Source organism: Petaurus breviceps, unplaced genomic scaffold (genome assembly GCF_028583685.1).
Source record: "Petaurus breviceps papuanus isolate PSGF00001 unplaced genomic scaffold, PetGlider_PUasm1.0 176, whole genome shotgun sequence".
In the NCBI taxonomy this organism is placed as follows: domain Eukaryota; kingdom Metazoa; phylum Chordata; class Mammalia; order Diprotodontia; family Petauridae; genus Petaurus; species Petaurus breviceps.
In genome coordinates, this window is record NW_027185771.1 from 9,019,407 (window position 1) to 9,033,455 (window position 14,049).

General features: G+C 41.0%; 1 protein-coding gene and 1 non-coding gene across 6 annotated transcripts in view; both read left to right on the top strand.

The window, feature by feature from the left end:
- Window positions 1-14,049, top strand: part of FBXO31 (F-box protein 31) — an 87,046-nt gene that overhangs the window by 9,481 nt on the left and 63,516 nt on the right. Inside the window, exon 1 of one of the 5 annotated variants that reach the window (XM_069085599.1) lies at window positions 7,567-8,044. The exons of the other annotated variants lie outside the window; for them this stretch is intronic. Coding sequence (XP_068941700.1) covers window positions 7,594-8,044 — 451 coding nt within the window. The 5' untranslated portion in view covers window positions 7,567-7,593. Of the gene's footprint in view, window positions 1-7,566; window positions 8,045-14,049 lie in introns of those variants that run through there. 5 annotated transcript variants of the gene reach the window in all.
- On the top strand, window positions 6,158-6,230 carry TRNAM-CAU (transfer RNA methionine (anticodon CAU)). Its single transcript has one exon. It is a non-coding gene; the product is annotated as a tRNA-Met (tRNA).

Consider the following 14,049-nt stretch of genomic DNA (forward strand, 5'->3'; position numbering starts at 1 on the left):
CTCAGGGCTTCTTAACCAAAAGCCAGGTTCCAGGACTTCTTCAACAAAAGGACTGTGTTTCACCAGTGGACAAATCTGGCAAAACAACATCAAAACAGACAGACAAAGTACCAGCAAAACGGCCATGTCTCCTCAGTCCTTGGCAGCTCAGGGGGCAGGTCTCAAAAGTCCAGGGCAATTCAAAGCGGCCACCAGCAATTCTCTTAGTCTCTCTCTCTCCACGAGGTGCTGCTTCCAAAAAAGTTCTTCTGCCTCTCTGTTGTCTCTCCAAATCTATGTCACCAGCTCCTCCCAGTTCGTGTCTCTCTTTTCAAGTCAACAAGTCCATCCCACAGGTGGGATTAACAAGCTCTGGGTTTTAACACAATCAATTTGAAAAACTAAGCCAATACAGGGGAATCTTTAAATGCCATTACTATCACAGCCACTACTATAGTGTTTCATTAGTATGTCCTATGATTCCAATCATTCCTCCATAGAGGAGCGTGGATTACTGAGAAACCTCTCCACTTTGCTCTGTGGGTTCCTTGTATTTGGAATGACAGCTTTGTATACTGCTCACCATTTTCAGGTACCCCTGATAGTGCACAGGTTTATCTGAGAATGCATATTGCCTTGTTTTCTTTGAGTCCTTTTTCCAGTAGACACTTGAACATTTTTACTAGCACCTTGTTCTCGTGGGAAGGTCTAGTAATCAATACTCAAGTATTCTCCCCAACTGTTATCTCTGAAAGGATGCTGAAATACACCACTGGTAGTAATATGGACAGGTCTTTGCCAAGTATGCCTTGGAAAACTACTTCACATCTCTCTAAACTGTATCCTAGAGAGCTCTCTGGATAACCTTGCCACCCTGTGTATTGGCATATCCCATAACGGGAATCTCCTGTAGGGCTCTTAGGGTCATTACTTCACACCAGTGTTGGTGCTAATTTTATCTGAAATCACATACAACTATAGAACAACTGTAAAAATGCAATAGTCATAGCAGAACCATGGGTTTGGCCTGTAAAAGTCACACTGAAAGAAAACAAACATTTATTAAGCACCTATAATGTACCACACACTGTGCTAAGCCCTAGCTGCCTCTAGAAAATCCTACTGTGCAGTCACATTCTAAGAAGGGAAAATATGCACGTAGTATATTGATGTTTATGTGTATATATATATGTATGTTTATGTTCCTATGTGTGTACATAAAAAAAAGGGGGACAATCTTAAATTTCTACAGTGCTAGGACATTGGAAAATAGATATCTAGAATAAACTCACCAGATGTAACTACCACCTGGGATCCTTCTCACATGTTGGTCCCCAGAAAAGCTACCTTAAGTTCCAATGGGTTGAAATCTACTGAAAACCAAAGTCCACAGATTTACCTCCATGTGCTTACTTTTACCAGCTAGACAGAGAACACATTAGTTTAAAAAAAAAGACTTTTATCAAATAGTTTTATAAAGAAGATAACAAGGAAAGACTCCTCCCTCCCCCATGAGGTACATACTTTCTTTTAGGTTAGCACACCATCAGTGTGGAGAGGGGGAAGAGAACAGGTACTGTGCTAAGTGCCTTTCTTTTTTTTTAACAAATATTATTTCATTTTATCCTAACAACAGTCTTATAATTTACGTACTATTATGATAACATTTTGCAGTTGTGGAAACTGAAGAAAATAGAAGTTAACTGACTTGCTCAGGGCCCAGATAGTAAATGTCTAAGGTTGGATTTCAACTCAAAACTTCCTGCTTCTATGCCCAGCACTCTCTCCACTTCACCACTTATGGAGAAATGAATAAGGAAACACTCACGGAAGTTAATAGAATTGGAGAACTATAGATTTATAGCTGGAAGTGGCATTAGACAGCTAATGGGTTCAAATCCAGACTCAGATACTTAAATAGCTATGTGACCCTGAGGAAGTAATTTAGTATTTCCGTGACTCAGTTTCCTCCACTGTAAAATAGGGATGGATAATAATAGCACCTATCTCCTAGCATTGTTGTGAGGATCAAAAGAGATATTTATAACATCTTTAAAATATTGCCTGGCACATAGTAGGCAATATATAATTCTTAGCTATTGTTGTTGCTGTTCAAACCACCTCATTTTGCAAATCCAAGAAAGGTTGAATTACTTGTCTAAGTTCCTAATGATAGTAAATGGCAGAGGTCACTGACTGGACCCCAAATCCTTTTAACTCCAAATATCACATTTTTTCCCAGTGCATTTCAGAGAAACATGACCAGGAATGTCTCTAAGTTTGGATAGCGCATTGCTCTGACATCACACATGTGCCAGTGCTCTCTGGTGATGTCATGGTGTTCTTGCTAAGCATCTCCCAGGTTATTGTATGCATCAGAATTCTCTCTGCTAACAGCTAGGCTTCAGCTCTTCAGGGCCATCTTCTGGACTCAGTTCAAATCTGCTAAAAGTACAGTAACTAAACCTCTCTCTGACAAGGGCAGCCTGACAATATTTATAGTCCATATCTGAGAATATGAGCTACCAGGGCTAGCTGAGGATGGCTAACAAAAGCAAGTAGAATGTCCCCAGGCTAACATTAAATCTATTCTTTTGACTCTGCATCTGGTGCTGATTCAAAGTCATAGTCCCAGACAACTATCTGACTTAGAATTGGAAAATTACATGTAATTCTTATTAAACCCATGATGGAGATTCTGTATACCCCAAACACATGAAGTGATTCCAGTCTCCTTGGGAACTGTGTGGAGGCTTGGGGTATGATGCTCATCTCGTTTTTGAAATTCAAGAACAATAGTTGAATAAAATGGGAAAGTCCATTGCTCTTTACCCCCTTGCCTGGTATTTCTTCCTCTTTTGTGTATGTTTGCCAACTTAAAAAAAAAGAAAAAGAAAGAAAAATTCTGGCTTTTGCATTACATTTTGTCCAGAGCAAAATCTTGCTGTTCCTGAAGACTCATATCTTCTGCTTAAACTTCATGACTGATCCTGTCTACTGACATTCCCAAACCTCCCTGAATAGGGATAAGAAATGAAAGATGTTGAGGTAATTCTTAGAGCAATATAATGTTTCACTTGACTGGCAAGATCCAGTTTTGCACAGTAAACCCTGCCATAGCCCTAAAACAAGTTAACATACCCTCTCCCCACAAAAAACAAACAAACAACAAAACCCCCCCAAACCAAACAAAAAAATAAAGCTATCTACCCTATAAGCCTGATATAGTAGTGTCATAGCAGAAGAAGCAATTGTAGGACAAGGCCTAACGATTAATTAGCTCTAGAACTAATCATTTCCATAGGTCTGATGAATCTCTGCAATTCAGCGCATTATATATTCCATACACAAGAGTCAGAGATGAGTTGAATAAAAAGTATCTTAAGGAGGAGAAGAGATAAAGAAATAAGTCAAGGTGAAAGAAAGATGAAAATAAGATTTTCATAGAAAGGCTTAAAAGGAAAGGAGGAAGAATACAACAAAGTCTGGGAAAGATAATCTCTCCTTTACACAGAAAGGGAAGAGAAAGATTATTAAATCATCACATGAAGATCTATTTAAATACAGAGCAATTGTCACGTGACGAGCCCCCTCCTTTGTTCTCCTGCTGAATCTTGCTCACTCTGTTTATTCACTGAAAGTTTCCCATTAAATACACTCATCTGTTAGTAGGCTAGGAAGGCTGACCATTAGTATCTTTTTATTTTTATTTTAATTAATTATTAATTAATTTTACCATTACAATCTTGAAAACCATAAAAATGCAGCATGTTGGGACTTTAAGAGATTTTAGAGATCATCTGCTCCAATCTCCCATATTTAAGATGAGTCCTAGGGTGGTAAAAGGATTTGTATAAGATTACTAAGCTAGTTCACTGGAAAAGATGAAACCAGAATGGAAAACTAATGTGTTCTTGTTTCCCTATACAGTGCGTGTGTGTGTGTGTGTGTATGTGTGTACCTTTTAGCTCTTTGGTGATCTGAGTGGCAGATATGGTTGAGACACTGACATAATGTACATTATAAAGAATTCATGAGGGCACTTGGAGTACCATAAAATGAGGCAATTAGAGTAGATGTCCTTTAAGGTCCCCAGCTTTAATATTTAATGAGCAAGACTGTATTTGAGAAATTATCATCATCTTGAGATAGTAAACTCCTTGAGGACAGGGACTATACCCCTTTTTGTACCCAAAGCACTTAGCACAGTGCCTGGCACATAGTAGGTGCTTACTAAATGACTGATTATTAGTAATATTATTAATTATTGATTGTTGTTATTGATTACTAGTAGCATTATATGTTATCAATAAATTCTATTAAGATGATAGAATATGTTATTTATATTGATATATTATTATAGATACAATAATATATTATTACGCACAATATAGAATGAATCATATATTTTATATATTATATACAATTATATTATCATATATATTGATTGATTATTATTAATAATGGTAACTCATATCTAGAACTTCAATAATTGATTAGAACTTTTTATGTGTGTTTATTTACACATATTATATAATAATCTGTGTATATTCACATATACAAAGTTCTGGACAATTATTGAAGTTCTTTATGTGAGGCATAATTTTATGTGTATACATACGTTATATGTGCAGGCATGTACACCACAATAATGTATATATACATATACACATACAGATTACACATGCACATACGTATGCACATATATCTGTAGATATGTCTATAGATATGTATGTATATGTTTATGTGTGTACACACACATATTTGTGTACGGTATCATTTGATCTAAGCCTGATAAAGTATTTGTAAGCTTTCCATTGGGGTTAAACACAGATCATTATAAAACCTGGTTTATATTTATTTATGTTTCATAACTGGACAAAGGCTAATCAAAGTTCCTTCCCAGGTGGCCGCAAAAACCAGCTAGACTGGTTGATTTAACAGTCTAACTCACATGCTAAGAAGGAAATGTTAGAATATTAGTAAAAACAAAATAAAATGGTTTCCTAGCAGGTAGCAGTGATTTTTAACTGCCCTTTCTAATTTAAAAAAGCTGGAGCTATTCGGATGCTGCTGCTGTTAGGGTGAGACAATGTCTTGGTAGACATAATTCTGTTAGAATACCTGTGAAAACTGGTAGTTTCTTTAAAACTAAATTTAGAATCTTGGGATGGTAGCCTGTGAGAGCTTAAGGGACTTTTAGAAATCATCTCCAATTCCCTCATTATTTGGCCTCAAGTTTTAAAAAAAAAATTAATTTAACGGAAATAAGTTTTATATGATTGCACATGTATAACCAATATCAAATTGCTTGCAGTCTCAGGAAGGGGGCAGGGAGGGAGAGAAGGACAGAATTTAAGACTCAAAATTAAAAAAAAAGAATACTAAAAATTGTTTTTTTATGTAATTGAAAAAATAAAATGTATGAAATTATATCTTATATAAATATATAAAACTTTATTTAAAAAATAAAAATTGATTTGTATTAATTGGAAAATGGATCATGTAAAACACATCTAGGTTTAAAATAGGATACAATGTATTAAGGAAGAGGAAATGTTTCTCATCTCCTTTCTTCAAAATCCAAAGGATCATTCAAAAAATATTGTTATTTAAGGTGGGTCTAGAGAGAACCCTCGAACCACGGGGCATTAGCAGCAAAGGACTTAATTGATGGCGGCGGTACATTGGCTCTTAAAAGAAAGGAAGGGTGTCTATGAATTAATTTTTTCAAAGGTGAAAGAACAGTCTGCAGCCAACACAACTAGTTATTGAGTTAAAACAACATTTAATGATCACTTGCATCCTGCAGGAAGTATACTACCCGCATTCTACATAGATTTTATAATAATTAATAGCTATAAAATTATTAATGGGTTTCTACAATGGAGACGAATATACACCCAGAAGAATGTGATGACAAATTGGACTCTGATTTCTTTCCTTTTAGTTTTATTGCCTTGGAGCATAGAGATATTGACATTTTAATTCAAGCAGTGCGTTTTTAAGGACTGGGAGGTTTTAATTGAGTTAAAAAGTTAAAATCCAGCTTTTTGCTAAACAGTTGGGAACATATTTATTTGAAATTATTCAGGAAAGGAAAAAGGAATAAAAGAAAGCCAGCTGCCAGGCTCATAAATTTATTCAAAAGCCCTTTCACGGAGCTGGTTGCTAAGGAGCCTCGTTAGCGCAGTAGGTAGCGCGTCAGTCTCATAATCTGAAGGTCGTGAGTTCGATCCTCACACGGGGCATCCGCAGCAAGTTTTTCTTTATAATGTTTTTCTAGTTATTTTATAACTAATGTTTAAGGGAGGTTATTAGGCGGGATAATTGTTTAGGTTGGAAGGATCGAGGATTAAGTTCAGAAACTGATCCCTTGTTTTCTCTATAGGTTACTTTTTTAACTTGTAGCAAAACCCGGCGCCTTTAGGGTTAAGGAAAGAGAGAAGGCCCTGCCTCCCTCCTTTCTTAAGTGAGAATTACACCGTCCAGCTCTGGCTGCCTGCTGGGAGGAGAACTACAATGTAACAAGATAGGCTGGGCAAGCTGCAGATGGAGCGGAGCATTGCGAGCCCTGGGGGCGGCTGTGAGCTCCACTGGGAGCTTTTATTTCCTTCCTCTAGGCCTGTTTCCCCATTTGGATAATGAGGGGGTGGTGGTGATTCTGAACTGTTCTTGTATCTTGGATCCTTTCGTTGGGGTGTGTGTGAGACCTCCCGAGCCCCGGCCCTCCCCACCCCTCCAATCAACAAAACATTTAAGCGCCTACTAAGTGCTATGGGGAGACAAAAGAAGGCTGTCAAAGAGCTCACGGACTTCTCCGGATAGTCTTTTAAATGCATCCGGCTGCCAAGGAAACCCATCCTCTACTGTGCAGTCGTCCGCATAAATCCACTGGCCCCACCTCTGACTTTATACTTATGCCGGGCATGTTTTTATACAGCTTTGTATACAATGTCAGCTCCTTGGGAGTAGGTGTTTTTGTACTTACACGCTCCAAACCTGGCACACAGTAGGTGCTTAATACATGCTTCAGTTCCTTTCAGTCCCTGTACTTGCAATACGGCAATACTCAGAACCTGACACACTGTAGGTGCTTAATACGTGGTTGTTTCATTCATTGTTCTTGCACGCTCAGCACCCGGCACACGCTAGGCACTTAATAAATGCTTGTGACGGCCTATACAGCTTCACTCGGCGCAAGCGCAGTATCCCGGGAGCCCTGGGGCCGGTGACCCCTGGGGAGGGGAGTGCCTTTAAAGGGCTAGTTTTGGACTCCAGTTGATTGGAGAGGACGGAGGCGTGGCTTCGGGGGACTGGCGTGCCCGCTCTATGCCGTCACATGGAGAAAGAGAGGGGGCGGAACCCGGCCTCTCTGGGAGGAGGGGCAGGAGGGCTCGGGGGCGGGGCCAAGGCCGGGGAGGTGGGAGTGCGAGCGCGTGCCCGCTCGGGCGTGTGGCGGCATTGGCCGAGGCCGAGGGCCAACTCCACCCCGGCGGGGGTGGCAGGGGCGGCTGCGCGTTGCGGGGGTGCAGGCGCAAGCGCGCGCCTGCGCGGAGGCCGCGGCGGGGGCGGGGGCACGGGCGCGGGGGGCCCGGTCACATAGGAGCCGGGATGGCGGTGTGTGCCCGGCTCTGTGGGGTAGGTCAGTCCCGGGGCTGCCGGAGGCGGCAGCAGCGCAAGGGCCCGGCTGAGGCGGCGGGGGCGGCGGCCGAGAGCGAGCCCGACACGGACCCAGAGGAGGAGAGGATCGAGGGCGCTCCGGCCATGCCGAAGCCGTTGGGGGCCTGCGGGGCCGCGGGCCACGGGGGCGCGGGGGACCCGGGGGCGGGCCTGGCGCCGGGGGGCGCGGGGGGCGCTGGGGGCTCGGCCTCGGCTTGCCCGCAGCCCCCACAGCCCCCGGCGGCCCCCGCGCGCTGCTCGCTGCTCGAGCTGCCCCCCGAGCTCCTGGTGGAGATCTTCGCCTCGCTGCCCGGCACCGACCTGCCCAGCCTGGCCCAGGTCTGCACCAAGTTCCGGCGCATCCTTAACACGGACACCATCTGGAGGAGGCGCTGCCGGGAGGGTGAGAGGGCCGGGGGCGTGCGTGCAGGGCAGGGGGAGTGTGTGTGCAAGAGAGTGTGCGGGGGAGGGAGTCTGTGCAAGGGAGGAGAAAGGGGGAGTGTGTGCAGGGAAGGGGGAGTCTGTGCAAAGGAGGAGCAGAGGGAGTGTGTGTGCAAGAGAGAGTGTGTGCGGGGGAGGGGGGGAGTCTGTGCAAGGGAGGAGAAAGGGGGAAGTGTGTGCGGGGAAGGGGGAGTCTGTGCAAAGGAGGAGAAAGGGGGAGTGTGTGTGCAAGAGAGTGTGTGTGTTCGGGGGAAGGAGAGGTAGTCTCTGCCAGGGAGGAGAAAGGGGGAGTGTGTGCGGGGGAGGAAATCTGCAACGAAGGAGAGGCAGTGTGTGCAGGGGAGGGGGAGTGTGTGCAGGAGAGGGGGAGTGTTTGTGCAAGAGAGTGTGTACAAGAGGGAGAGTGTGCACAGGAGAGGGGTGAGTCTTTGCAAGAGGTGGTGAGTGTAAAAGGGAAGGGAAGTGTATGTAGGGTAGGGGGAGAGAGTGTATATGGGTGTTTGCAGGGAGGGGGGAATCTATGTGTGTTCAGGGAAGGTGGGAGTGAGTATGTGCAGGGGAGAAAAAGGTGTGTGTGTGGGGGGACATTTGGCAAGGCCCTCTGTCAGCTAGTCTGCGTGTGTTAAGTTCCTGCTCTGTGCCAGGCCCTCTGCTAGGAGCTGGGGATACAAGAAGAGGGTCCCTGCTCTGGAGGAGGGACACGAGGTGGAAGCCATATATGGACGTTTTGGAGGTAGTCAAGAGAGGGAAGGCCCTGGAATTGAGGGGGATCAGGAAAGGCTTCCTTTAGTGTGTGTAAGAAGGGGTGAAAATCCTAGGACTTTGTAGAGGAGTGTGTGTGAATTAAATTACAGGGTCATCTGAGGGGGAAATCACTAGGAGGCATCACTGGCTTTTGCCTGGTCAGTGTAGAGGAAAGGGGAAATGAAAGGCTCTGTGTGAGAAAGGGGAGGCATTGATTGAATACCTACAGCATACATACTAGGCACTGCAATGTGTTGGGCATGTAGCTATGATGAGGATCTTTTCCCAATGTATTGTTCTAGATGGCACCTGGAGTCCCTTCTGACCCCCAAATTCTGATTCTGGGGTTCCAGAGTTATGAGGGGAATGAATGCCCCTTTACCAAGGGAAGGGTGCTTTGTAGTGGGAGCAGTGATCCCCTAAGGGTGTTGAGGGCAGGCTCTGAAGTGTCTTGTGTGTCTCAAGGATCCTAAATTCTCGATGGAGGGTTATGAGGGGTTGGTGAAGAGGGTGGGAATAGGGGTACTGACTAGTAAGTAAGCAGGATGAAGGGGGGGGCAGAATTGTAATGAAATGAAAGAATGGAATATGCTGACTTCTCATGGTTGTGTGTTGTTGACTAAGTACCCTGTTGATTCCATGAAAATGACAGTGTGGGATGAAATTGTGTAACTCCACATATATTCTTTCAACATTTAAGAATGAAACCAGGGAAAAACCACATTTTTTTCCCCCCACTGTGGATTAAAGTGTAGGGGTGTATTGGATCTCCGGTGTTCCCTCCAACTTTGAGATTTGGAGAATTCTGGTTTATTTTTTAAAATTTGCTTTGTTTACATTGTCAAAACTGTAAAATGTTAACTTCCTACAAATATTTTCCATGTAAAGCATATCTTTTGGTGTGTATATCAGATAAAATCTGATAAGATATTAAGCACAACTTCCCTAGCACCTTGGATTTTGCTTGTTATAGGAAGCAGTACACAAAACTAGGAATTTTTGTGCTGGGGCAAAGTCTTAAGAACTGCTCGCCAGGGAATGGGCTAGGAATCTGGTAGTCTGTTGAAATCAAAACTGGGCAGGTGACAATCATGCCTGGTATTTATACTCATTTACACAAGACAGAATATTGATTCAAATAGGGAATTATTGTTTCAATTCTATAGGTGATCTTGCCAAAATAAACATTGATTTTTTTTTTTTCGCTCTCAGCCATGAGTGTCATCTTTTATCTTAAATGTAATGTCTCTGACACTGTCAGGTTAAGTTGGTTAGCGTAGCCCAAATGTGTGCATCTTAGCAAGACTGAATGAAAATGTAGGAGGCCAACATAATTTGTAAGCAGCTCTATGTTTCTACACTAATAATATTAGTAGAATCTGCTTTGTTTTTAAAAGATGGTATCTTAATTGCTGATAAGAAATGAGTAAATTTGAGTTGTGCATGATCAATAAATAAACTTTTATTAAAGACCTGATAGATAGGTCCTGGGGGGTACAAAAGGAGGCAAAAGACCATGCCTGTGCTCAAAGAACTCACTCCAGTAGAGGAGACAGTATGCAACCAACCAGATATAAACTGAGCAAACTCTCTATAGTTTATATAGGATGGATATATATACATATTCATATAGATACACATACACACACATATGAAATAATTAATGGGGAATGCACCAGATTTAAGAGGGGTTGGAGAAGTCTTCCTGTAGATGATAGTATTTTGTTTGAGACTTAAAGGAATCTGGTCAGAGAGCATTTTAATTAGTAATTTTTTAAAAAGTCAAATAGGAATAGGGAGAGACTCTCTTGATTTGCCTTATTTCACTACAAAGGAATTCTGGGTATTGGTTCAAGTTCAGGAGGCAGCAGAACACCTGTATTTTTTTTTTTTTTTTGCTTTTTGGAGGGCAGTTGGGGTTAAGTGACTTGCCCAAGGTCACAGGGCTAGTTTTTGTGTTGTGTCTGGGGCTGGATTTGAACTCACGTCCCCCTGATTCCAGGGCCAGTGCTCTATTCACTGCACCACCTACCCACCCCTACACCTGTATTTTTAAATAGCACTATCTAGGAGAGGGATGATTTCAGAATTTTTAATTTTAATGTTTAGCTAATTTGAATTATCTTACACTTATTTGCAGAACATACATATAAGCTAAATCCTCCTTTTTAAAGAACAAATCAAGCTAAGACCCAGCCTTATTGTTACAGCATTTCCAATAGTTTGGATCTGTCAGGTTGACTTGTATATTGAATGCTTTTCAGATTAGGCATGGTGGTATTCCGTGCAGGGTAATTCTATTTGAGAAAGTACCTTTGTGCTTCTGGTGTTGGGAAGGGCACAGAGAACAAGATAACATTTTCCATCTTTCAGAAATAAGGAAGGATGATTTCTAAGAGTAAGGCAAACACTGTTTCTGAAACATATCTTCTTTGGTAAGAGAACATTTGCAGTAACTTGTGTGTAGTTCTATAAATAAATGATCATTTTTTAGTGTTCTGAGAGTATAAGCCAAGTATGTTTTGTCTGTGACCATGACTTGATTTATTTTGGTTAATGCATAACAATTTACTGAACACTTTTGAAAGTGTTATAGTCAGCTTTAATTCAGAGAAACTTTAACATATCCATTGAATGGCTAACAAAGATTGAGGGCTTAAAAAAGTCCAACCATGGCTTTAAACTAAAGCATTTAAACAATAAAAGAGGAAAGAAAGCAGACTTTTCCAATAATTCTTAAGCAAAATTCCTCTGTAGATAGAGCCTGAGAGAGCAGATTGAATGCTAGAATTTTGTAATGTTGGATGACTTGCTTGATGTCTCTAAGCTTCAGCTTTTCCATTTATAAAATGTAACTAGGAGAACTTGTTTATATCTTACATGAGGGATGGATGTTTTCATCATTCTCACAATAATATTTATAAAATATTTTAGCTGAAGAGGAAAGTTATATTTTAAATTCTAAAATTTTTAGTCTTTATTTTTATCCAGGGCACCAAAGAGTTTCCATCTAAATTAGTTGTGTATAGTCAGAAATTCTCTTTGCCTATGATACTAATCTCTGTTGATGACTAAATAGGAAATGTGTAATTATCATCATGCTTTTTATCTAGATGAAAAATGCAATGCTATCTTGTGTATATATGAAATAAGGTAGATTTTGCTTTTGTTGGCAAACTTCAAGAATTTTCTTGACAGTGCATATAGTGAGTAAATTAAATAAAAGCCACTGACCAGTATATTCGAGGTTATGTAGACCAGCCTGTGTCATTGTATTTCATCCTGATTTTCTCTTTTCTATAGTCTGAGTCTAGATGAACTGATTACCTTTCAAGAGCCTTTTCAAATTTAGAATGGGGAGAGGAGAGATTTCATTTCTGAAAAATAAGTTAGGCAGGTTGGAGGGAAAGCTGCTGTTGCCATGTAAAGTATCACTTATTGATTGGAATTCAGGGGAAGGTTCAGAGATGGTATGAGAAAATCTCATTCCCGATGAGCACTGCTTTGGGATGTGTGCTTTAGTGGATAGAGTGCTGGGCCTGCAGTCAGGAAGTCCCAAGTTCAGATAGAGCTATGCGACCCTGAAATCATTTAACTTTTCTCAATCTCATTATTTGTAAGTTGGGGATAATAATAGCATTTACCCCCCAGGGCTCTTGAGAGGATGAAATGAGATATTTGATGCAAGCATTTATTAGTCTCCATCTGTCAGAAAGTACTAGCTGCATAATTAGTGATGTAAGGGACCTCAAGCGAGGTGTTTGTAAAGTGCTTAGCTGAATGCCTAGCACTTAGTAGTTACTTAATCAATGCTTGTCTGTATCTCCCCCCCCCCCCCAGTCATTTAAAAAGAACCCTTTATTGATGGTCTTTTTTTTAAATATCTGAGTCATTTATAGGTATGACCTGGCCTCCCTGGTCACCGAACCCTTTCTGTTATCAGTGAAAAAACAGTTATGTAAAACCAACTGACATCCACACATAATGTGACAGTATATGCAACATTCTGTACTTCTTATTTCCGACATTTAAATTTAGTCAAGTAAAACAAATCAACACTTTGACTATGTCTGAAAATGTATATTTCATTCCATGATTGTCTCTCTTTCAAGAGGTTAGGGTCAGTCTTCTGAAGCCATGATTGGTGTCACTGCATTGATCAAAATTCCCAAGTCTTTGAAAGTTTTTGTCCTTTATATAATCTTAGGTCATTCTGTAAAGTGTTCTGGTTCTGTTCACTTTCCCCAACCCCAAATTCATACAGGTTTCTTATGATGCACTAATATTCTATTACATTCATAAACCATAATTTGTTAGGCCATTCCATATTAATTGACACTCACTTTATTTCCAGTTATTTTCACTACCGAGAAGGGTAACTATAAATATTTTTGTATGTATGTGTTCTTTTCCTCTGTCTTTGACCTCTTTTAGGGGGAGTTAGGTGGCTCAGCGTGGCTAGAGCACTGGGCCTGGAATCAGGAAGACTTATTTTCATGAGTTTGAATTCCAGCCTCAGGCACTGTGTGACCCTGGGCAAGTTACTTGACCCTTTTTTGCCTCAGTTCCTCATCTGTAAAATGAGCTGGAAAAAGAAATGGCAAACCACTTTGGTATCTTTGCCAAGATAACCCCAAATGGGTTCATGAAGAGTTGGGCATGATCCAACAGCAACAACAACATCAACAACAACTTGACCTCTTTTGGGGCATGTGCCTAGTTATGGTGCCACTAGGTTCAAGGGTATTCAGTTTAGTGACTTATTCAGTTTGTTCCCAAATTGCTTATCAGAATGGTTGGACCATTCATAGCCCTATCAACAATGTATTAATATTCCTGTCCTTACCATGCCCCCTCCTGTAATTGTCATTTTCTGCTTTTGTCAGCTTTACCCATCTTATTGATGGATGTGAGGTAGAGCCTCATAGTTATTTTAACTTGCATTCTCTTATTAGTGATTTGGAGCAATTTTCATATGGGCATTTATAGCTTGAATTTTTTCTTTTGAGAATTGCCAGTTCATATTTTTTGACCATTTATCTATTTGAGAATGGCTCTTCTTCTATATTTGTATTAGTTTTCTATATATATTAGATATCACTGTTAGCAGAGAAAATATTTTCCCTAGTTCACTATTTCCCTTTAGAGGTCATGCATTTATTTTGTTCTTGCAAAAACCTTTTCATAACTGCGTAATCCAAATTATCCATTTTAGCTTTTATG